The sequence below is a fragment of the Camponotus vicinus genome, unplaced genomic scaffold (genome assembly GCF_025532165.1).
Source record: "Camponotus vicinus isolate PSW18456_S1 unplaced genomic scaffold, iyCamVici1.0 SCAF_12, whole genome shotgun sequence".
Classification (NCBI taxonomy): Eukaryota; Metazoa; Arthropoda; class Insecta; order Hymenoptera; family Formicidae; genus Camponotus; species Camponotus vicinus.
Genome location: NW_028141948.1, coordinates 4,133,915 through 4,158,306, shown reverse-complemented (window position 1 = coordinate 4,158,306; position 24,392 = coordinate 4,133,915). Strand labels below are relative to the sequence as shown.

Sequence of the window (24,392 nt, the reverse complement as noted above, 5' to 3'; positions counted from 1 at the left end):
TTTGATCTAATTGCAAGAGCAATTTTCCCGTAAAAAAAATAAGATAAATGAAAATTATTTCTTCATTATTTTTGTTTTGTTACAAGTATCTATACAATTGTACTGCATACTGATTTTAATTGACTTCTCTGTCCTAATGAATAAATAAAAATATCCCTCTTCTCCTTTCTACACACGTACGTACACATACAATATTTATATAATTAAAAAAAGAATATATATATATATAAACTCGTCAATTTGGAACCCTGTACACGCATAAAATATATATATGAAACAAAATCGAGACAAGTTCCCTTATTTCTGAATAAATAACGATCGGCGCCTTGAGGAAAAGAAAGAATAGGATAGACAGAGACGGACGCAGACAGAAGAAAAAGGAAAAGGAAGACGAGGACAGCGACAACACGAGGCCGCGCACGTGCGACACTCTTCCTGTCTCGGGTATTCTGAACTTGATTGCCGGTACGTGGCGATCGGTACCAGTGATTCGGTACACCGCGACCGTCATCGGTCATCGTTAGTCGAACAGTCGGGCTTCATACGCTTACTGCGACGGTTTATAGTTGAGTGTACGCAGAACAATTAAAATCATAGCATCTTCGGACTTTTTACGAGTACGTATTGCCGTCCGTCCGTTTGTTCGTTCGTCGCAAACGTCATAAGTCAAATACCGTCGTGAACGAACGTATTGACGACAGCGTTGAGAAAAGAAGAAAGAAGAAAGAAAAAGCAATAATACGATGGCCAATTTACGACAAACACCGTTGACATGTAGCGGACACACGAGGCCCGTGGTTCATCTCGCCTTCTCCGATGTCACCGAGTCTGGATATTATCTCATTTCGGCGTGCAAAGGTAATGAGTAGAATTGAATCGTCATTCGAATAAGGCTATCTGTCGCACATTACACTGGAGATTTTTTTTTCCTTTCGATCGTTTGGCCGTATGTTCGATTCTTGATCGCCTTGGCCCAATTCTTTCTGACCGCCCAAGGCTCCACAACTTCGAGGTTAGATATCGTGTGCTCTTGACGTACTCTCTTCCTACATCACACAATATTATTACAAGGGAATTTGATATACATTTCAAGACCAGATAACAAGGACGAGATTATTTGCTGTATATACTGTATATACTGTAATACTGTAAATGTAATCAATCGTACTATCAGCGATAATAACTCGATTGAAATTAAAAAAGATCCCCTACATATATAATTTCCATATTATAGCATTATATATATGTATATGATACACAAGTCATATTTACAAAATAAAAAAAGAAAAATACGAATTAAGATTAGTAGATAAGAAAAAAAATAAAGGAAATACTATATCATTTTTCATACAATTCTATATTTGATATTTACAAACTTTATTTTTATGAGATATTAAATTCTTAATATATGTATAATAGATAATAATATAATATAATTATGTGTATATATTACAAATTATATTTCAGAATCTTATTTGAAAATAGATTAACAAAAATATATTCTCCTATAATTTATGTATATTTTATTAATATATACTGTATTTATATATATTGTATTAAGTGAAATTTAGCCATTATATATAAAATTACTTTTATATATATATATATATATATATATATATATATATATATATATATAATAGAGTATATAATAGAATATATATATTTTTGAATAATTCTTCTATTTCTTCTAGATGGCAAGCCTATGTTACGACAAGGCGACACTGGAGATTGGATCGGTACATTTGAAGGACACAAAGGGGCAGTATGGGGTGTAGCGTTAAATCCACAAGCTACTCGAGCTGCAACTGGTGCAGCTGATTTCAATGTTAAAGTCTGGGATGCAATTAAAGGAGAAGAAATCCATTCTTTTCAGCATAAGCATATTGTTAAATCAGTCAATTTTAGTACTGATTCCAATTATCTATGTACTGGCTCTTATGAAAAGCTCATACGTATATATGACCTTAATAAACCAGAAGCACTTCCACAAGTAAATAATGTTATATAAACTAATAGAACAATGTTAAAATTACTAAACATTTAAACTAATATTTTTTTTTCTTTCATAGATATTTTCCGGTCACGCAAGTGGTATTAGGCATGTCACTTTCTTTGATAATAATTCTGCCTTAATTACTTGTGCAGATGATAAAACATTGAGAGTATGGGATAGAAATAGTGGACAAGAAATTAAAAGATTAGATTTCCCTGCAATTCCAAGTTCCATGGAAGTATCTAAGGATGGTAGTATCATTACTACAACTCACTCTAATATTGTTACCTTCTGGAATAGTAAAGAGTATGTATTTTTTTTCTTTATTGTACAAGCAACAATATTAAATTATTCATTGTCATTATCCATTGACATTTTAACAATAATAAAAATTAATGATACATTTTCATATATGAAAATATATTTTTTTTTAATTTTTAAATTCCTTTATCAGATTAACCAAGATAAAAGAATTTACGGTTCCGACTCAAGTTAATAGTGCCAGCTTGCATCCGGATTGTAGTATGTTTGTTTGTGGTGGAGAAGACTTTAAGATGTACAAGTTTGATTATAATACAGGAGCAGAATTAGGTGAGACTTGTCACATTTGTAAATGTTACAATTCTTATTAATAGAATGATAAGCATAATTGTATATAATATAATTTCTGTTCATAGAATCGTTCAAAGGACATTTTGGACCTGTGCATTGTGTACGCTTTTCACCAGATGGTGAATTGTACGCCAGCGGATCCGAGGACGGTACCTTGAGATTATGGCAGACGATAATTGGTAAAACCTACGGACTATGGCGTTGCATAGAGCAGACGCCTGTGATACAAGAAAATGCCGCCATGGTTAATAATAAACAAGAAGTTCCTGCCAATTAAATTGAAACCTTAGAAAAGCAAGAAAATCTTCAGACATTTTTCCAAAAGTCCAAAAAGAGGCATGTTGGACCAAACTCGACCGAGTATATACTTCGAGGATAAACCTCCTGCGAATGCAACATATTGAATATTTTTTGAATAGGCCATTGTTAGCTTCCTGAATTCCCTGTAAATAACGCATCCTTTTAGAAAATAATCGTCGACCTTCACCGAACTTGCATTTTATTTCAGACTAGTAAGTATAAAAAACCAAACTTTAAGGTCCGTGAAGGCAAACGCACGCGCAATATTTATATCACGTTATTTATATAAGGAAAACTACAAAAAAAGAAATATTAACATTTATTAAGACTATACATTTCACATTATTATAATACAAAATTAGATAGAGATGTAACGAAAGAAAGAAAGACAAATTCAAAACGAACGTTTTCTATTTTTTATCGTCATACCGATTCCATTCATTATCAAAATGTCTAAAATGGCGTCGACACGTATATGCAGTATATAACATTGCGCGTCCAATGTTCAATGTATACATAACTTTTCTAATTTTTGCGATAACATAGCATTTATTGCAATGTACTACATGATAATTTATTGCGTATCATCGTTCTTATTCATTGCTCGTTTATGCGCTTATTTAATATCCTATTTTTCATTTAAAAAGTTTCATATCCCGTGCATTTGCATGTTTTCCCGTTCTCTTTTATTTTTCAACGATGCGATCTCGTTTTTCTCCGATAAACTAAATACTTACGCCTTATAATCTATATTTACACACCGACAGGTACTTTCTTTTATCTTTCAATAAATGTCGCATTATGTTCAAGACATGCTCACCCGCTCTTTCTCTCTATCTTTCTCTTTCTCCTCTTCTTTTGTATTTTATCTTTTTTTTCTTTTCTTTTTTTTTATGATATTTTTTCTTTGTAGTATTAATGAGCTTGAGCACGACCGATCTAATATCCGTGATATTTTTAGGATCGCATTGCCGTACAGTCTCTCAAAGGAAAGAGGCAGTGTATTTTCTGCTTACAATACAATAATCAGTAAACGAGTTACGAATTTTAAGTCTTCCCATCTCTTTTGACTCAACCAATAAACTGCGAAAGATCGGGCAGTTTAAAACCGTTGAACGAAGTCGGCGTTGGCGAATTTCTCAAGTTATTCGTATGCGGCGGAAAACCGGGAAAACCAGAACTGCTGGGTGTGGTGAATTGTAGTCTCGCCGTAGTCTCCGTAGCTGCTAAAACGAAACCGCATTGGGCAGTACATACGTCATCGCGCAAAATCGCTTCTCGGGAAGCTTCTCGTAAAAGTTGATTGCAATCCGTGACCCTCAGCGAGGCACATTGCGTCTGAAAGAAAAAGAATTTGTCTTCAACATTTGCATTATTTTATTAGCAATTTTTGTTGGCATTATTTTGATAGGATGATCAAATGATAGCAAAGTGTTCTTTTGAAAATAGACAAAATTGAGATAAATCTTCAGATATCTCCTAAAAAAATTAATTTAGCCAGAGAAAGAAAGAGAGATCACATGTATACTTGTTAACATGAATCTTTTAGTGTCGGCATGCGCAATTTGATTCTTATTGATTTTCTTCGATCATCAATCATTATTCAATATTTTGCTTTCGCGAAAAAGGAGCTTTTATTTAAATTGTCAAATTTTATTATCATATTGTGAATATAAACTACTATTTTCCTGCTTATTGATTATTGAAATTTAAAATAAACGAAATTATACGTACATTTCTTTTCATTTAAATAATATACTTACGCCTTCGGCAGTGCAAATGCAACTGGTGCAAGGTGTGGGAAAGCCAGATTCGCCAATAGCGACATTTCTTCCACCAATTTGACAGCCATGTCTAGTCTCTCGCCAAGCAGAGAAATCCATATGAGGCATAGAGCTACAGGGTACACGCGGGTTCAAAAAATTACTGGGTAGATCAAATGCCGCCCTCTGCATATCCATTTGATTGTCCATGTTCTCGCACATCACCTTGGCTAAGGTAGTTTTGCGAATTTCTGCTAATTGATGTTCAGTAAAGCGGATATTTGGATCATCAGTTTCATACCAAAAACGATCGCATTTCCTTGATTGTCTGAACTGAATGGCAATGATGCATGCGAAAGTGGGCCCAACTAGACCGCCTTGAAGTGGTCGTTCACTCATACCACCTGGAAATAGATCAATGTCGTCCACGGAGGCGTATATACGTTTCATGCGGGCAATCACTTCCGGTGCCATTTCCCTGGATAAATCCTCAAACGTAGTTGCTTTCTTCAAATTACAGAGCGCTCTATAGTGATTATATGATGGTATCCCGTGATCGCGAGCACGGTGAACGTTCAGGGCTATCAAATCCACACCGGAATGTGGTATACCATGTTGCTCAAACAGATGGTTAGTGACTTCACCAGTGATAAATTGATCTAGTGTTTCCATCGGTGTACCCATCAAGCCGCATACCATTTCATCTATCATATTCTCTTGGTAAAGCATATCTGGATTAAAAAATCCATCGCGCAATAAAATGGGCGGATCGATATTCTGATAGCTGCGGTCCATACGCGGTAAGTGCGGCCGTAGCAACGAATGACCGATCCGGAAAGCCGCGCTGGCGAATTCATTGAGTACACTAGGATTGCAGGTAGGTGAATATTCTTTATAGTAACCTTGAGGCAACAACTTGAGACCATACAGACTAACGGCATTCCAGCCGAGAATCCTTGGCAGAAATTCATTGTACGTGATATGCTGCAGCATAGCACTAATGATGCGTCGCGTCTCTTGGAACAGTTTTTCACCGTCCCAGTGGACATTTACCTGTTTCATAAATATTATAATATTACAATATCAGTTCAAAGAGATAAACACACATACCTATCAAATAAAATGTAAATAGAGTATTGGCAACATGTTAAGAGTTTGTCAACAGTTTAAGAGTTTGATCAATATTGTAGAATATATAGATATAACAAAAAAAATTGAATAAAATTACTGTTTCGTTATCAGTTATATTGCATATATTGACTTATGTATTTTTTGATATTTTGATTCTTCTCTTTATATACATTTTTTTCGTCTATATTTATTAGATATTAAATCAAGAGTATCATTATTTCATATTGTGCTATATATAGATATATACAGGGTGTTCGGAAATTCAATGGACAAATTTTCAGAGATTGTCGGGGGCACCATAAGAATCATTTTTTGCAAATGAACCTGGGGTCGGAAACGTGTTATTACATCGCTACGGCATACGGAGTGTTCGAAAAAGTCGGAACTTCGAAATATCACAAAAAATAGGTTTTACAAAAAATTGTTTCAAACAAAAGTTGTAGGGTGTAAAAAGGTCTATTTACTGACGCCATGTGTTTGACCTTGGATGGCGTCGCCAAGGTCACGCCAAGGCCACCTTGAATTTTTGAAATGGAACCCTCCACTTTTTATTGCATATTCTTGTAGCCTTTCTCGAGACCTTTTCAAAGCACTAATTTTACCAACTTTAAGTAAGCCGTTCGAAGTTATTGAAGTTATAAAGTTTTTCCTGATAAGTCGACGACTGTAGCTATCATGGTGGAATAAGTAACAAGGTGTGCTCGTCAAGCAGACCAAATTTCGACTCGTTCTGCGCACATATGGCCTTCCATATTGGAAAAATAAAGTCAATTTGTGCCTTGCTATTTTAATTAAATTATGGTGGCATGTAGCATTAAAAGTTGCAAAAATCGTAGCGAAAATGTTAAAGGAAAAAAAATTAAGTTTCATTCTTTTCCAAAAGATCCCGAATTCATATTAAAGTGGATGAAAGCCTGTGGCAAGGAGGTTAACCTCAAAACTGGTAAATACATAAATTTAGCTTTATTATATATTAAAATTTTAATAGATAATATATTTTTAATGTAACAGCACGTATATGTTCTGTTTATTTTCTGCCAACGTGCTACAAAGAAAAGCCCGAATATTATGGAGATTATTCTCCAAAGACAGTAAGAAATCTTTTGCCTGACGCTGTTCCGACAGAGAATTTATTTAACGATGAACAAATTTTAAAAGAAATCAACACTAATGATCCCTCAATTTGTGTAAATATTAATAAGAACTCAAGGTACATAATTGTTTGTGCTATTATAAATATGTTTGTGCTAATTTGTGTTATTGCTAGTTGTTAGCATATTAATTTTGAAATAATATTCACACTTTTTGTTTAGACTTATTGTGCCAGTGGCTGAATATTCCAATTCAATTGCTCGAGTCAACTCAACTATCCATAATGAAAATAATAATGCTAGCAGAGAGAGAAATAGCTATAGATTAACTGCTTTAAATAAAGATTTAAAAAATAAAATTCCATTAAGGATTATAGAAGATGCATCAATACCAACAACACTTGAAAAATTAAGTGCGAACATTATACAAAATGAAAAGTATGTGTTTTTAATTTCTTAAAACATATTTTTTTTAGAATATTATATTTAATATACTTATTCATTTATAGTTCTTTTGATCGGCAAATAAATGATAATATTATATCCAAAGAAATAATATTGTGCCTGGTTCGCACACGTACTTATATTAGATTAAGAGAAATTTATAAAAAAATTATTTTTAATATTAATGATAAATATAAGAAAAACAAAATTTTAAAGTTTGTACGTTAATATTTTGTTACATTTTTTCTAATAAATTCTGTGACAAAACATTTATAATTGATTTACTTATTTATCTTTATCTTTATTTTTTAAAATACTTAAGTGACTTCATAATATGTTAACATTATTATTAACTAAGAATTTGAATCATTTTTAATTTTGAAATTGATATTTTTCAATTATTAATTATCCTTTCAATTACCGCGGACTTAGCGGCAAAACATTGATTGGCTAATACAATATGGCTGGTCACTTGTTCCATAACGCTGATTTGCTAACCATGACTGTGCGCAACAGCACACCTTGTTAATTACACCATGGTAGCTATCGTATTATTATCCGCGAATGAAGGTAGAAGTGGTAAATGATAGTGGATCTACTTTTATAACTGATCGATGCGTATAATATTTTGGGCCATTTTTTATTACAGACATTCGAGCAAATAAAAACCTTCATTTTTTTGTAGACCTGAGTTTGTACTCCAAACAGTACTGTTGTTAAAGCACGTATCCGATTGAAATCATCATCTAGAAAATAAAGTATTTTATTTCTGATTTCTGATATTCAAGGTGGCCTTGTCGTGACCTTGGCGACACCATCCAAGGTCAAACACATGGCGCCAGTAAATAAACCTTTTTACACCCTACAACTTTTATTTGAAACAATTTTTTGTAAAACTTCTATTTTTTGTGATATTTCGAGGTCCCGACTCTTTCGAACACTCCGTATGCCGTAGCGATGTAATGACACGTTTCTGACCCCAGGTTCATCTGCAAAAAATGATTCTTATGGTGCCCCCGACAATCTCTGAAAATTTGTCGATTGAATTTCCGAACACCCTGTATATGCACATTATATATACATTATTTTTAATTTAGTTTTTTGCACAAGTTTTAGATTAGAAATTTCGCATATCTATATCTATATCTCAAGAAATGCAAATACTATATGAAGAAAGAGGAAATTTACCTGCCGCAGGCCTTCCATTACGCGATTGTGTTCACGCACCCACATAGTGTGCATGACAGCCAATGCCGGTTGTTCCGAAGCGCGGCCGTCACCGCCGATAAAGCAAAATCCCGATCGGGCTTTGCATTCCGGATGCGTCATGGATTGTGGTAGTAAGTCCTTACCGCGTCTCGAATTCGTCGTGATGTTCATGCGGCCGTTGAAACCGCGTAGGATATTACAAATACACGAGTTCTCGCCATAAACCACCGATGCATCTAGAAAACCAGTATTTTGGTTCACCTGCTCGCGCGGTCCCAGATGTTGCTGGCCTGGCAGCGATCTCATCGACGGGAAACACATGCGTGCGCCCGATGAAACATTTACAGTTGGATAGAAGTGATCACCCGGCGGCACTGGGATCGGGCTGCATTCGGGATGAACGGTACGTGGAGAATCACATGATCGACAGCTGGGAATCGATTCTTGAAAGCCTTTGTGTATGGGTGTCATCGTTAAATCGTGATCCAAAAACTGCGCAAACTGCATCACCATCAACGTGTAGCGATTGTGCAAATTCGAGATGTCAGGATGGATTACGGTGGAGATTACTCGGGGATTCGGTAGCGGTGCACCAGTAACAGAAGTACTTCTTGGTTTAGAAACACCATCCTCGTAAGCGGGTGGCAACAGACGAGCGAAGGTCGTCAACGATTTACCGAGACTAGGATTACGCAGGTTGTTGCAATGACCTGATAAAGTCCGATAAGGCGTGGTAGGGTCGCATGGAGAGTCATCAATGGGACACTGCACCTCATCATGATTAGTCGGTTTGTGATGATGATTCAAAAAGCCGGAGATATCAACGTTTTGTAACAAATCGGAGAATTCATTTGCGTTGGGAAATCCCAAAACGTTCTCCGTATTATCAAAGACTTGGCGCTTCTTACGTTGAAGACCATGCACACCGTTCAGAATTTCATTTGTAGCTAATTCGTACATGATGGATGAATTGGCGAGTAGAAGAGCGTCTTTATTAGCTTTGGAAAAACTGGCCGCAGTTCCAGCAGCTGATTTCGGATCGACAACTCTCTGTTCCAGCCAAGCATTATATTCAAGTTGTTTACGCTCAATCAGTTTTTCCTCCGCTCTTTTCATCGCAGCAGCGAGTATTTCTGGACTAATCTCCGGCACGGATTGTGTCGGCTCATATGTGCTCGTACTTACATGAATTGAGTTGTGCTGCATTACGGGAAGTGGCAATGGTTCTTCAATCCACGGCGCGATACTCAATGATTCATATTGTTCGCAATTGATCTTGCTGTTCAGATATGGATCCTGCCGGATAAATACTCTCGGCTGTATCTTGCGAATATCCGTGTTTGCGCATAGAATGCCAGCAAGAGACACTTTCCTAATCTCGGTCAGTTGAGCAATTGTTAATCCTGATGGGGGAATGTCATTCTCATACCAAAAACGATCGGAATTTCTTATCGTTACAAATTGTTTTTTAAGAAGACATTCAAACGTTGGGCCGACCGCAGCACCAGTGACTGGAGTTTCCAAGATTCCACCAACAATAAGATCCACATCTTCTAAATTCATATAAATTCGACTCAGCAGCTGCACATGCTCCGATTGCATTACTTGCGCCAAATTCGTGAAATTTTCAATCTGTATTTGAAGTAAATTTTGAAACGGTTACTTCAATTTTTATAAAAATATAAATATTTGTTTAAAATTAATTTTTTTAAATTATATTTTCTGTCTTATTTATAGATTTATTGATGAAACATAATTAAATGCGGATATACTAAATTTTATTAGATTTAAAGAGCACACATTTAGAGAAGATTTAGAGAAGATTAGTTAGTAATTTCAAAAAATAGGAATACGACTGTTAATTTTTCATCTGCGATTAATTAAAGATTTAAGCAAAAATTAAATATAAAATTAAATAGGAAAAAAAGATAATAATATAATTTATATAATAGCAAAATTTATTTTTGTCATCAAGCTTACCTTAATATTTTCTCCTAAACAGTCAGTTAGAAATTTGACATATCCAGATATTCCATGATCTCTCGCCGCGTGCACAGACCAAATGGCCGCATCTGACGCAGCTGCGAAACCAATACGATTGGCCAACGCGGTTACATGATCTTCAATGCTACCTTTTTTATCAGCACGCATCCAAGCGAGAGCACGCAGAGCTGTTAGAGCCACCGCGTGATACGTGCCTGCTTTGTTGGAGGATGAGTAACCGGTATAAAAGCCATTCGCAAGCGGTCTAAGCTCAGGATCAACTAGTGCAGCTTCTCTTAATATCACCGGTATGTATTCGTTAAAGGTGACATGCTGCAACTGCGCGACAACAATACGACGCGCCTCCAGAAATATTTTCGAGTCGTCCCAATGCACGTTCACTTTTGCTAGTTTTTCCGCTACGCGATTATGCTCGCGTAAGAAAACCTGATGCAGCAAGTTGAGCGCATCTTGATCGGTTTGATTACATAATTCACAGGCACTCAGATCGACCTTGCCATCCTCGTACGTTCTCAACAAATGTAATTTGTCATCGTTGACGCCATAGATACCAGAACCGTCCAAATACGCCGAAACGCCATTCATCTGTTCTCTAGTCTCAAATTGACAGCTGTATACCGTCAAACTCGGCACCGAGCGCCAATAGTGTTTGCAACCAAATTTCTCGTCGCGTATCTCGTAGCACTCCGGATGGCGCCGCTCGTTCACGCAACATGCATTTTCAAGACCCACGGAGTGCACTGTAGCAGCAATATCTTGCAATACCAACTCCGACCAAATCGCAGAGAGACTAGTCAAACCTTCGTGACTTCCTACTTTTGGAATGGAGGTCAAAACACTGGAGATGATGTCGCTCGATGTAGGTAGACTATGGCTGCCGACAGATTGACGTGGTCTTGAGATGCCTAATACGAAAATGCAAACGAATTAAATTTATTAGCAATTTATCATTTTCTGTATTATTGTACAAATGCTTGGTGTTAAATTATATACATATATAAGATAATTCAGAAATACTTGTACAAACTTTGACGATGAATTCTCCAAACAAGAAAACAATGTACACATATGTCCAGAAATGCTTGATTTATGAATTATAATCGAAAGATTATATTCAACGCTTGAGCTTTGCAACTGCCCTGAGGTCTTTGAAAAGATGCGATGGTCCATGTGTGTGTGATCCAATGTATATATATAATATATACAGGGTATATCAAAAGTTTGAAAACGGTTGAATATTTCATAAACTATGCATTTAAAAAAAATGTTTCAAATAAAAGTTTTAGGTTTTCAAAAGATCTATTTACTAACGCTATGAGTTTGACCTTGAGTGGCGTCACCAAGCTCAGGACAAGGTCACCTTGAATTTTTTAAACAAAACTCCCTATTTTTTATTGCATATTCTTATAGCTTATCTAGAGAGCTTTCCAAAACATTATAATTAATTATTTTTTTATTAAGTACTTTTCGAGTTATGAGGCTTGAAATAATTTCTTAATTTTACATAAACTATAAAAATATATACAATATATATATATATATCTCATAAAATATTCACTGTTCAATCTCTTACCTCGATACTTTTAGGTAAAAAATAATGAAAGGATTCCATTGGTGTAAAAAAATACATAATTATTTTTAAGAAAAAATAGATAACTATTAATTGCAAATTCCATATTTTTTTTCTTAAAAATAACTATGTATACATATATGTATATCAAGCGACGCAGTAGCGTCGCGACGCCAAGTACATAAAAAACTGATAAAAAATTGGATCCGAGCATTGAGAGTCACTGTTCTCGACGCGGCGCTACCAAGTAGTTTATCCGGAATTTTACGTCAAATTGACGTCAAATAAACTTTCGATTGAAATATTTCAGAAACTAAAGCTGTAATTAAAAATCTAATGGCATTTTTCTATATATAATGTGAATACAAGCTTTCGATTGTGACCAGTTTGAATAAAATCGGTGCAGTCAATCCCGAGAAATGATAATCGCATGTCAGAATTGTGACATGTTTTTTATTTTCCTTCATAATAAGATTCAGACTTATGAACGTATCTTCGCACGCACACATTCAAAGCGATTTTGTCCCTCAAGCTGCGTTCATACCGCGCATATATAGTTATTCGCTTTAGTGTGCAAAAATGCTTTAAGAGACAAAATCATTTATGCACATGTGTGTGCATACGTGTGATATGTGTATATGTGTGTGTATACGTGTGAGAGATTAATTTATCGCATAACAATTTTCAAAAACCTCTTAGGGGTAAAATCTATCTCGAAAACGGTATCACAAAAATATAAAAACTGTGCCGTTAGATAAGACTTATAAGGAGACTAATTTATCGTATTATAACAATATTCAAAAACCACCCCTTGGGAGCGAACTCTAATATCTAGAAAATGAAGTCTTGTAAAAATACGCGACTTACCCTTAGTAAAGATTTTTAAAAATGCATATATATTTTATACAGAAATAATATAAATTTTTACAAAAAGGTGGTAATATCCCTCTAGAAACAACTTTATAAAGGTAAAAAAAATACGTCAAGTACATAAAAAAATATTTTTAAAAAACCTAACATATATTTTCTGCAGAAATAATATAAATTTTTACAAAAAGCAGTGAGATCCCTTAAAAAAACCTTATAAAGGTAAAAAAATATGCCAAGTACATAAAAAAAATCAAAAAATCTAAAAGAGTGATAAAAATAAAATATTTAAAAATCGATATGAGATCAATACTATTAGCCAAGTACAATAAATTATGTGATATTAATTCGTAATCGGTACTAAATGAGTTAAGATTACTTTAATTCCTAAAGCATTTTTTATATGATATATATAATTTAAAAAAGTTTTACACAAATTCTAAATCGCATAAATGACCTTCAGGTCGAAGTAAGATATGAAAACTTGGCGTGCCCCCTCCCCCCCCGCCCCGTTTACATATCTTGAATAAAATAAAAAATTTGATTATATACAATACACATATATACAATATATATTTGTTAATCCTTTCATTTAGTAAGTACAATTTACATTTTTATAAAATAAGCTTTAGACGACGAATATGCAACAGGCAGCCTGTGGGTCAGAAACAACCTGCGAAGTTTTTCAATCCGGCTTACAACAATCAAACTTTACTTGTAAAGAAAATAAAAAAACTCATAAAAAAAGAGATTTTACTTTGCCTAATCTCTATGTGGTGATTTCCAGGTAATACAGAGGAGACAAGATATATAAGTTCGAAATTTAGCTACGCGCATGCGCAGTCCGTAATGTAATTTCAAATTTTACATTGTGCCCATCAAATATCTAACTTTTTCCTGTTTTAAACTATACGATTTAAATAGGGGGCACGATAAGTTTTTATATCTTACTTCGACCTGAAGGTCATTTATGCGATTTAGAATTTGTGTAAAACTTTTTTAAATTATATACATCATATAAAAAATGCTTTAGGAATTAAAGTAATCTCAACTCATTTAGTATCGATTATGAATTAATATCACATAATTTATTGTACTTGTCTAATAGTATTGATCTCATATCGGTTTTTAAATATTTTATTTTTATCATTCTTTTAGATTTTTTGATATTTTTTTTATGTACTTGGCGTATTTTTTTACCTTTATAATGTTTTTTTAGGGATATATATATATATATATATATATATATATGTGTGTGTGTTTCAATTTTTTGTATTATTATTTTCATAATTTCATTTCTTCTTTTATATTTTTTTTAAATTTAATAGATAGTAATAGCATTTGTACATAGAAATAATTTATAGATAGAAATTTATTTATAGATTAATAGATTTATAGAAATTCAATCAATAATTAAAATCATAATTAAAATCTAATTATTCGTTAAAAAAGAAAATATACTTTTAAATTGTTATATAAAGTTAAATATTATTAAAAAGTAGTAATATAAGGTTATGAATATAAAGTGAATAACAAAATAATAAAATAACAAAATAGTTAAATAATTAACTATCAAGAATTTTAAGAATTAAAATTCTTATAATCCAGATATCTAAATATATCTAGATATAGAATTTCGGTAATTATGCATAAAAAGGGCCCACCTTCGCACAAATGTGTTATTGACGTATGTTGTAAAGATGTTATCCCTGATTAACATTGGCTGCGTTCAGCAGAAAAAGCTGCTTTGCAACTGTTGTAAAATTCGTGAGCCTGATTGGTGTATGCTCTTAATTTTAACTGAATCTAAGAGCATACACCAATCAGATTCACGAATTTTACAACAGTTGCAAAGCAGCTTTTCCTGCTGAACGCAGCCATTCTGAACGTTTTAGCCGGCGGTCGTTCTTTATTCAAAAGTTATTAACAAATAAATGTGAGAAATATTGACATAAAGATTCTACTTTATTTGTTCACTGATTTGCTTTATTTTTAAATATGTTATAGGGGAGATTTTCCCGAGTAATTTCGTGTGTATATATATATATATATATATATATATATATATATATATATATAAGGAGGTTTACTTTATTTTTGTATTTATTATTTTTATCCTTTTAGGATAAAAATAATAAATACAAAAATAAAGTAAACCTCCGGAAAACCTACCTATATGAAATAATGGGTAAGAATACCCAATTTCTACGTATTTTTACCTCTTGAACACGAATATGAAACTTAAAAATAGCAGTCGAACTCGCAAGTCGAAGAAAAACGCAAAAAAAGGTAAATTAAAGGTAAATAAAAAAAAGGTAAACAATTTAAATTTATATAGAATTTAATACAATTAAATTTATATAGAATTTAATACAATTAAAAAATATCACAAATGTATGTGTGCACACACACACACATACACACACACGCGCGCGCGCGGGGGGTACAAGGGGAGCCTTCAGCCCTCCCTCCCGCAACCACCCCGCCACGCCGGTAGGGGACGCATTGCGAAGAATTCAGTCACAGTGGATATATGCTGTAAGTTGTAAAGCGAGGTTCACCTTGCCTACCGGCAGGGTGGCGCGCGCGCGTGTGTCTGTGTACGTATACATTTGTGATATTTTTTAATTATATTAAATTGTATTAAAATCTATATAAATTTAAATTGTATTAAATGTATTTAAAATTATTATTTTTTCATATAACAGTTAAAATAGTAGGTTTATGAAAAAAATGCATATAACCTTTTTTGTAGAGTTTTTCAGCGGCTTTATTTTTTGCTTAAAATTTTTTTTCTCAAATCAATATTTTTGGAGATAAAAAGCATTAAATTGTGAAATTCTTTTGTTAATAACTTTTTAATAAACAACGACCGCTGGCTAAAACCTTCAGAATATTAATTAGAGATATGACCTTGACAACATATGTCAATGACACATTTGTGCGAAGGTGGGCCCTTTTTATGCATAATTACCAGAATTTCAGTTGTATAATAGGAAATATATTTTCCGAATATACAGGATGTAAATACGATTGCATTATTTTTAAAATCAAGGATAAACAGGTATTTAAATCGAATTAAATAAGGTGTTCAAAATGACCACCTTCAGCACGAATGCAGGCTCTTATTCTTCTATCAAAGGAATTCCGAACTCTTTGAAAAACATTTGGATCCCTTCTTATTTCTTCAAATCCATGAATTATTCTTTGTATTAAATAAAAATAACAAATGAAAATTAGAAAATAAAAATTTTAAATTTAAAAAAAGATTAAGAAAGAGGGATGTCAAGCGGACTATAAATTACGATCTTTTTAACATAAAAGTGGTTATAACTCGGAAACGACTTATTTCCAGATCTATATTTATATAACTCTTTTTTCCTTTTTTTGAGTCTTGAATCACCTCCCGAAGTATTATGAGCGATTTTTCGGACACCCTGTATAGCAACTTTCATCGCTTTGATTTGCATTACTTTTGTTTTTGTATTCTACGAGCAAAAGCAGTTTCTTCTTTAGATACTTCTATTGAAGAGATCGCGACTCTCTTCTCGTAAGAATAAACGATATTAATATTTAAATATATCCATACTAGTTAAACAGAAGAAATAAAAGATTAAAGTAAAATAAGTTGAACAATTGTTACATCCGAACAATTTTATTTAAAAAATAAATTATTCCAAGAGATTATTCCAAGTAAAGTTTTGATCATTACGCAATTACATCCGCGATAGGCTCTTATTACCCGAATATTAATATCACATAAAAAATAAATTTTCCAGTTTTTCCTAAAACAATAAAGAAATAAAAGGAATCATAGTGAAAAATAGAAGAGAAATTACTAGTGATATAATCGGAGAAATGGATAGTAATATGGAGATACGGTATGTAATAAATAATTTGGGAATAATAAAATATAATTGTTTTTCTTATGTGAGATATCTTGCTTTCGAGAATATTAAAATTAAGAAATTAACAGCGCGCATTATCTCTATATTAAATTTGCATAACTTTCAATAATATTGTCATAGATATATAAAAAACCACAATCAAACCCTCGCATAAGGAGTCACATCAAATTTAGCCGTCAGGAAAAGCAATGCAACAAACAATGCGTCACATTTTTTTTTAAGGATTTACGGGCTATTTTGATGGAATGTGACGTATTTTGTTTGTTGCTTTGTTTTTCTTGATTGCTAAAATCGATGAGGCTTCTTATGCAAGAGTTTTCCGATTTTTGAAATATCGTATCGTTCCGATATCACATAATATAATGATTTTCTGCTAATTGATTGTAACAACTGAAATAGCCCGAAATAGGAGCAAAACATCTTAATAAATATTTGCCTATACTTATAAATAATTATTGAGTTTTTTTATTTGTGCGCTATTTACTTCACGCTCGACTCTTATCAGTCCGATTTTATTTATATACATGTTTGGAGTCTTGAAATATTTTACAAATAATTTATATTTGAGATGTATAACATAGCATTTTAACCATAATATGTTATTTTACATCATCTATTATCATATATTTTTCTTAAATAAGGTATTAACTTTTTTATTTATATTTTATTTATTTATTTTATTAATTTAAAAAGATTTTTTTATGATATAATTTTCAACAATAATTTTCTCAGAGACAAATGTGTACATAGAGAAGCCTTCATTTGCGCACAGTACAATTGAACACGTTGCAATTGCACACCGTGCTATTAGACACAAGATTGCGCACCGTTCGATTGGACACGTTACATTTGCACATCGTTCATTTGGACACATATCTTTTGCGCACCGTTTAATTGGACACTGTTGCTTTTGGATACCATACACAATTTTGCATAATTTGAAATACACACACATGTATGTAGAAGACTTGACATTTTTGATCAATTTATTAACTTTTTATTTTATAAACGAATGACAAATACAGTTCTATTGCGCACAGTTCTTTTGCACACAGTTCGATTGCGCACAATTCGATTGCGCACAGTTCTTTTGCCCACAGTTCTTTTGCCCACAGTTCTTTTGCCCACAATTCTTTTGCCCACAGTTCTTTTGCCCACAGTTCTTTTGCGCACAATTCGTTTACGTACAGTTTGTGAATAACTTCCGAAAAACCCATACCTCCGATTGTTTTGAAATTTCGTATAATATTGTATTTTGACGCACTGATTACAAATATGATAATGACAATTGGCGACAAGGTCATCTTCAAGGTCAAAATGAAGGAAAAATGGCTTATAAAAAAAGCTCTATTACCAAAAAACTAGACACACAGGTTTGGGTTGAACCTTGCTTTGAGTGGAAAATTGTAAACCCATGTGGAGTGCGCAAAAAAATGTGGGCAAAAGTACTGTGCGTAAAAGAACTATGGGCAAAAGAACTGTGCACAAAAGAACTGTGCGCAATCGAACTGTACGCAAAAGAACTGTGCGCAATAGAACTGTATTTGTCATTCGTTTATAAAATAAAAAGTTAATAAATTGATAAAAAATGTCAAGTCTTCTACATACATGTGTGTGTATTTCAAATTATGCAAAATTGTGTATGGTGTGCAAATGTAACGTGTCCAATCGAACGGTGCGCAATTTTATGTGTCTAATAGCACAGTGTGCAATTGCAATGTGTCCAATTGTACTGTGCGCCAATGAGCCACTCCCTGTACATATACACATACAGAGTTCATCTCATCTACAATCAACAACAAAAAGAAATCAAATTTTAACATAAAAATTTCCTACATAATCAATAATTACAACTTTAAAAAATTACGATTTTTTTTAAATAAAAATTCTGTTAATTGATAAAATTATATAAAATTGATAATGTTTCGTGTTTTGTATGCAAGTGCGAGCATAATGATTTCATGTGAATACTACCGATAAGAAGGCGGCTCTTGTGGGGTCTCGAAAAGTACAATGTATGTCAAAATTCTGTGTCATGGTTACGCACAGGCGTCGCTCTTTAATGATCATGTAGTAAGTGTTACACAGTGCCGCAGTTTCTTCCTACACAATCAACGCGGTTCTTTCAATCGTTATGCGCGCAACTCGAAGACATTTCGTTCTTGTTAGAGGATCGACATTTACGGTGTAAAAAATTACATGTCCCCATTATTTTCATTAGCGAAAGATTTATCTATTTCGCGAACGAACGTGAAAGAATATTTGCAAGCATTTGAAAAAAATTGTTTTAATAGGTTGCACCTTTCTTACAGCAATTTGCACATGTTTATAAAGATACACACACGCGCATACACAAATTTTGAAAATTTTTTTTTATATATCATCATAAGTCTGCCGTAATATTTTCGTACTTTTTACAAAATGTAAGAATACGTTGCAATACAAAATAGTTTATTGTAAATATAAAGTACAAGTGATTAATTTATTATTCTCGCGTAATCAAATAGAGGTATAATAGCTGAGTATTAATCGAAAATGTTCTCAATTTGCATTTAAGGTGGCCGCGATTCAACTTTATATATATATATATATTATACGATTGATTCTTTGGAATATCCAAAATAATTTTTTTCTCCTAATACATGACAAGGCACATCTTTCCGGATGATCACTCTAGCATAAAAACGCAATGAAAATTTACAGAAAGACGTTCAATGACCATTGAGGTATTTTGCGGTCAGTGACGTTGAAAGGTACCGTCTGACAATCACTACTGAGAAGACCACAGTCACTTTCTTCGATCTCCTCACTTTTATATTTTCGTTTAAATTCCTTTCCTGGAGATGGGCGCCAGTTGTCTGCCTTTCTTTCTCTCTTTCTACTAGAGTTAAATATCACTGAAAGATCTGATCCCGAATAATTCGAGAGTTTGGATTTAATTTCTTGCTTATAATTATCACAAAAATATATTGAAAGTTATCAGAGATCGAATTAATTGAAGTTAAAACAACTCATAATATTCTCTTCTGATAATATCGATTTCTACGTACAAAATTGATTATTGACACTTGTAAGTATGATTTGGTATATAGAAACATATTTGCACATTTTATTCACTCACTTTATATAACATAAAGTATTCGATTTCTTTAATATATTAAATTCTATTGTGTATATATTATAAGAAGTAAATAAAAAAATTATTTTTTTGATGCTTATTTCTAAATTTATTATCCGCGATTTATTTACACGCGATATCATAAGATAATTAATACATCATATTTCAAAAATAAATATGTAAATAAGAAACAGAAGATATAATAGAATTATAAAATAAATATCACGCGTAAACAAGAAGTAGATCGATAGTAAAATAAAGTTTCGTGAACATTTTCGTGAAGAAGCTTATGGCGGAGAGAAATCATCAAAATGACAGAGGTCTTTGAGGAAAAAAAAACAGAAAGGGAGAGAGAAATAGTGTTACGCACGTACAAACACGTAACATACAATCGCGGATCTCAAGTAGAATCCTCTATTATTTTATAGTATTCGCAAGTGTTCGCGGACCGATGTCGCAATTAATGTAGATGCAAGTGGGAGGGACCTACTCGCGGAACTCTCTATTTCAACGGACTCCTGAGCATACGCGCGTCTTCCCGCATGTTAATCCGCATTTTCTAAGGCCCGGGGGATCGTGTCGGCTGTGCCAACGAGCTCGTCGAAATGGATCTAGGCTCGCTCTCGTGTAACGTTGAGTTAGCACGCGCGCGTTCCAATTTTCACTTTCCATTCTCGATATCGGATTCACGCAATCGCGAGAATATTAGCGATATTACAATACTTTATGGGATTCCTTCCCGATATCATAAATATTTAGTCAATTATCATCAAAATAAAAATCTCTTCAGAGAAATGTATCATTTTATATATATATATATATATATATATATATATATATATATATATATATATACAGGGTGTTGAAAAAAAAGGGTCACATATTTTGATAGCAGGTAGTATTGATCAAAACAAGAAGAAAAGGTCTAATTAACATGGGTCCTAAGACTATCTTCAAAGATACAAGCTATTTTGTTATTTGAGCTCTTTGTCATTTTCTTATTAGTCGTGTCATCTTTAGAATGTAATGAACAAAGGAGTAGGGGAGAGTGGGGTACAATGGGGATATCTTTTTTCTAGGTGCCTTAAAAAATAAAAAATAAACAAAGAGAGATAAAGAAACAATTTTTATTTTAATATGAAATGTAATCATTTATGTTCTTCCATTTTGTTATCATACATTTAGTTCCTTTACTTCAGTTTTTTTATGGAAGACAAATGATTACATTTCATATTAAAATAAAAATTGTTTCTCTCTCTCTTTGTTTATTTTTTATTTTTTAAGGTACCTAGAAAAAAGATATCCCCATTGTACCCCACTCTCCCCTACTCCTTTGTTCATTACATTCTAAAGATGACACGACTAATAAGAAAATGACAAAGAGCTCAAATAACAAAATAGCTTGTATCTTTGAAGATATTAGTCTTAGGACCCATGTTAATTAGACCTTTTCTTCTTGTTTTGATCAATACTACCTGCTATCAAAATATGTGACCCTTTTTTTTCAACACCCCATATATATATATACAGGGTGTCCGATTCGTGAGGGGCCAAACGAAAAGTGATGATAGATTGGGTCAAACTAAGAAGAAAAGTCCTCTACCATTTTGCAAAATTCGCAATAATTATTAAGTAATAAGCAAAAATGTCACATGAAGGTTTAATTTTTTAAATGGAACCCCCTATTTTTTATTATGTATTCTTATATGAGGGAAGTAATAATTATTATTATTTCAATTTATTCATATTTGAATTTACTCTTTCCACATATAATTTATTATTATTAATTCCACATTTTACAAGAGCAGTCGGGAGACGCCGCGTTAAAGCTCTAAAACATATTTAAAGTTCGTCAAAATTGGTGATCGCACTACCTGATACTCCTCTTGTAAAGGTGTTCCGTATGTGTACATGAGTGTATGCATGTATGTGCGTATGTTTTAAATCTAGCGCGACGTCTCCCGACTGCTCTTGTAAAATGTGGAATTAATAATAATAAATTATATGTGGAAAGAGTAAATTCAAATATGAATAAATTGAAATAATAATAATTATTACTTCCCTCATGTATAATTTTTTAAATGTAATATTTAATATTAATTTGAATTTAATTATTAATTATTAGTACTTACAAATAGATATAAATGTTATTTCAAACTTTTTTAATCTTACATTTTTTATTATTAAATATTTGTTAAATTCTTGTTTTTTATTATTTACTTTTTGTTTTTTTTTGTTTTTTTTTCTCTTATACTTTTTGTTGGCACCAGTCGGGAGTACTTTTTTTTCTAAAAAACTTTTTTTGGATTCGATTTTCTTGGTTCGATGTGCTCTTTCACGTGGACCTTTTTATTTTCCGCAACTACCCCCTCGTGAGGTGCAGTGCACCAAACTCCGTTTTTTTAAATTGCACTCTCCGAAAAAATTAATATTAATGCATTCTACATTGAAAAAGAAGTCACTTTTATTCGAAAAATATTTTTCGCCAAACCTATAGTTTCCTAGCTACAATCATTCAAAAATAATTAGGAGCGCCGAACTCCGAACACTCATATCTAACGGACATTCACCGAACTGCCAGTGTATTCATTTTAATAAATGTTCAAAAAGCATACTATATACTTCTAGGTACTTAAATAGTTTTTTGGCAATATTTCTGCGAACATTTAACGACATAACTGATGTAATGCACAGGCAGCCCGAATTCATTCCTTTAATTCTTCTCTCGTAGTAAGGACTGTGCTAAATACTTTTTTCTTTACGTATCCCCAGAGAAAGAAATTTAAATGTGTTAGATCTGATGAACGAAATGTTTGGTCAACGATGGATTAGACGTGGTGGACTTATTCAGTGATCGCATCGATTACACCAGTTATGCTGTAATATATATATATATATATATATATATATATATATATACAGGGTGTCTCTGAGCATGAGCTCACGCACTTGTGAGGAGATAGAGCGCAGTAAATTAAATAAAGAAATCCTATTCTATGTAACGATTTTTATAATAATAATAGAAATATTAATTATTGAAAGTTCATCACAGTTACTTTCAAGGTCAATTTTAAGATTGACAGAGGCACTTTCAGAAAAAACGTTTGATACAAAAGTTTCTTATTTTTTCACGTACAATTCGAATCTGTAATAAAAAGTACCATGTTCCCCTAAAAAAATTCAACTTCCGATCCGGATGGCGTATTTCCGGTCGGAATCAAAAGTTGAAAATATCACCATTTGATAGAGCGTACCCGATTTACTTAAAAATTGTTCGCGATTTTTGACAAAAGCCATTTATTTTCATTTTAAAAGGAGTGTACGGGTGGTCTGGGACACCCTATATACAGGGTGTCTGAAAACTTTTCGCAGTCCCGAAGTGTGAAGGTAGATTGGCTCAAATTAAGAAAGAAGGTCTTCTACTGTTTTGCGATATTCGCAATAATTAACGAAAAATTAATTAAAGAAGATCGGCCAATACGCGTGGCTAGAAGCGCGCGGCGGCGAAGGCGGTCTCACTGTAACATAATGGCGGCGCGCAGTGAAGCGGTGATTGGGGAGGGGAAGAGCGGTGAATGTGTAGGTGCGTGGCGAAGGCTCCTCCCCTCTCCAATCACCACTCTCATCTCCTTTTATTATTTATAGTTATTTATAGTTATATTCTTCTACTTCTGTTTATATTGTAGAAACTCAATTATTAACCATTCGATAATTGTGCTCTTGAATTAAAAAACCAAACACCGGAAACTGACTATTGATGAATATTAATGAATATTAATTTGACAATTAAAAATGTTAAATAATATGTTGACTATTCATTACATAAATTACTAAAATTGTTACTTTTAATATTATATAAGAGAAGAGATTCTCTCTCCATATAAAATAAAGTTCTTATATACAATATTTATAAATAAAAAATATAATATTGTACGAAAGAAATTATTCGGAAAATATTATAACTATCATATACAAGTGATTACATTTAATATTTATTCTAAGCAAAATGCTCTCATAAAAATATAGCATGTGCTTTTCTTACCATCCGAATACGCTGATGGTAGTAATTTAAGAAACGGAGAACCTCTGGCACCCCAAGCAGGATGTCTTACATTATTGCAAACACCGGAGGGTGTTCTGTATTTGTTTGGCGGACACGGTCTTTCTGATCGAATCCTGCAGGTCGTGTTGATTGGCTGTACTCTATTTGCGCGTCTGGAAAAATAAGAAAATTGCATTTGAGTAAATTCTAAGTAAATAATCAAACGATATAATAATCAATCGAACGATAATGGTAAAAGAAACCGAGAGAAAGGAATTGAGGAAATAAAACTATATAAACTTCCACAATAAAATTGACGGATATTATTCAATTAATG

The 24,392-nt window shown here is 32.9% G+C and overlaps 3 protein-coding genes across 4 annotated transcripts in view; 2 read left to right on the top strand and 1 right to left on the bottom strand.

Annotated features, from left to right (window-relative positions):
• The first annotated feature begins 360 nt into the window (after positions 1-360).
• On the top strand, positions 361-3,719 carry Wmd (serine-threonine kinase receptor-associated protein wmd). Its single transcript, XM_083085533.1, has 5 exons — positions 361-858; positions 1,695-1,993; positions 2,073-2,302; positions 2,451-2,587; positions 2,674-3,719. Exons 1-5 carry the CDS (start codon positions 744-746, stop codon positions 2,883-2,885), a joined length of 993 nt encoding a protein of 330 aa, XP_082941659.1. The 5' UTR covers positions 361-743; the 3' UTR covers positions 2,886-3,719.
• LOC145963505 (uncharacterized) overlaps positions 3,212-24,392 on the bottom strand; it is a 74,076-nt gene continuing 52,895 nt past the window's right edge. For both annotated transcript variants that reach the window (XM_083085530.1, XM_083085531.1), the window contains exons 4-8: positions 24,056-24,228; positions 10,527-11,455; positions 8,526-10,178; positions 4,672-5,724; positions 3,212-4,246 (exon numbers count right to left, since the gene is read on the bottom strand). In XM_083085530.1, the coding sequence (XP_082941656.1) occupies positions 3,980-4,246; positions 4,672-5,724; positions 8,526-10,178; positions 10,527-11,455; positions 24,056-24,228 (4,075 nt within the window). In that variant the 3' untranslated portion in view covers positions 3,212-3,979. The remainder of the gene's footprint in view (positions 4,247-4,671; positions 5,725-8,525; positions 10,179-10,526; positions 11,456-24,055; positions 24,229-24,392) is intronic.
• LOC145963158 (uncharacterized) lies at positions 6,519-8,057 on the top strand. Its single transcript, XM_083084850.1, has 5 exons — positions 6,519-6,745; positions 6,814-7,012; positions 7,116-7,331; positions 7,403-7,470; positions 8,023-8,057. Exons 1-5 carry the CDS (start codon positions 6,601-6,603, stop codon positions 8,055-8,057), a joined length of 663 nt encoding a protein of 220 aa, XP_082940976.1. The 5' UTR covers positions 6,519-6,600.

What these genes read in the sequence shown, in the direction of transcription:
- Wmd (XM_083085533.1), top strand. Translation starts at nt 744, where the DNA reads ATGGCCAATTTACGACAAACACCGTTGACATGTAGCGGACACACGAGG. An exon ending in AACCAGAAGCACTTCCACAA is followed by an intron (nt 1,994 to 2,072) that starts GTAAATAATGTT and finishes TTTCTTTCATAG; the next exon opens with ATATTTTCCGGTCACGCAAG. An exon ending in ACCTTCTGGAATAGTAAAGA is followed by an intron (nt 2,303 to 2,450) that starts GTATGTATTTTT and finishes TTCCTTTATCAG; the next exon opens with ATTAACCAAGATAAAAGAAT.
- LOC145963158 (XM_083084850.1), top strand. Translation starts at nt 6,601, where the DNA reads ATGGTGGCATGTAGCATTAAAAGTTGCAAAAATCGTAGCGAAAATGTT. An exon ending in GGAGGTTAACCTCAAAACTG is followed by an intron (nt 6,746 to 6,813) that starts GTAAATACATAA and finishes TTAATGTAACAG; the next exon opens with CACGTATATGTTCTGTTTAT. An exon ending in AATATTAATAAGAACTCAAG is followed by an intron (nt 7,013 to 7,115) that starts GTACATAATTGT and finishes CTTTTTGTTTAG; the next exon opens with ACTTATTGTGCCAGTGGCTG.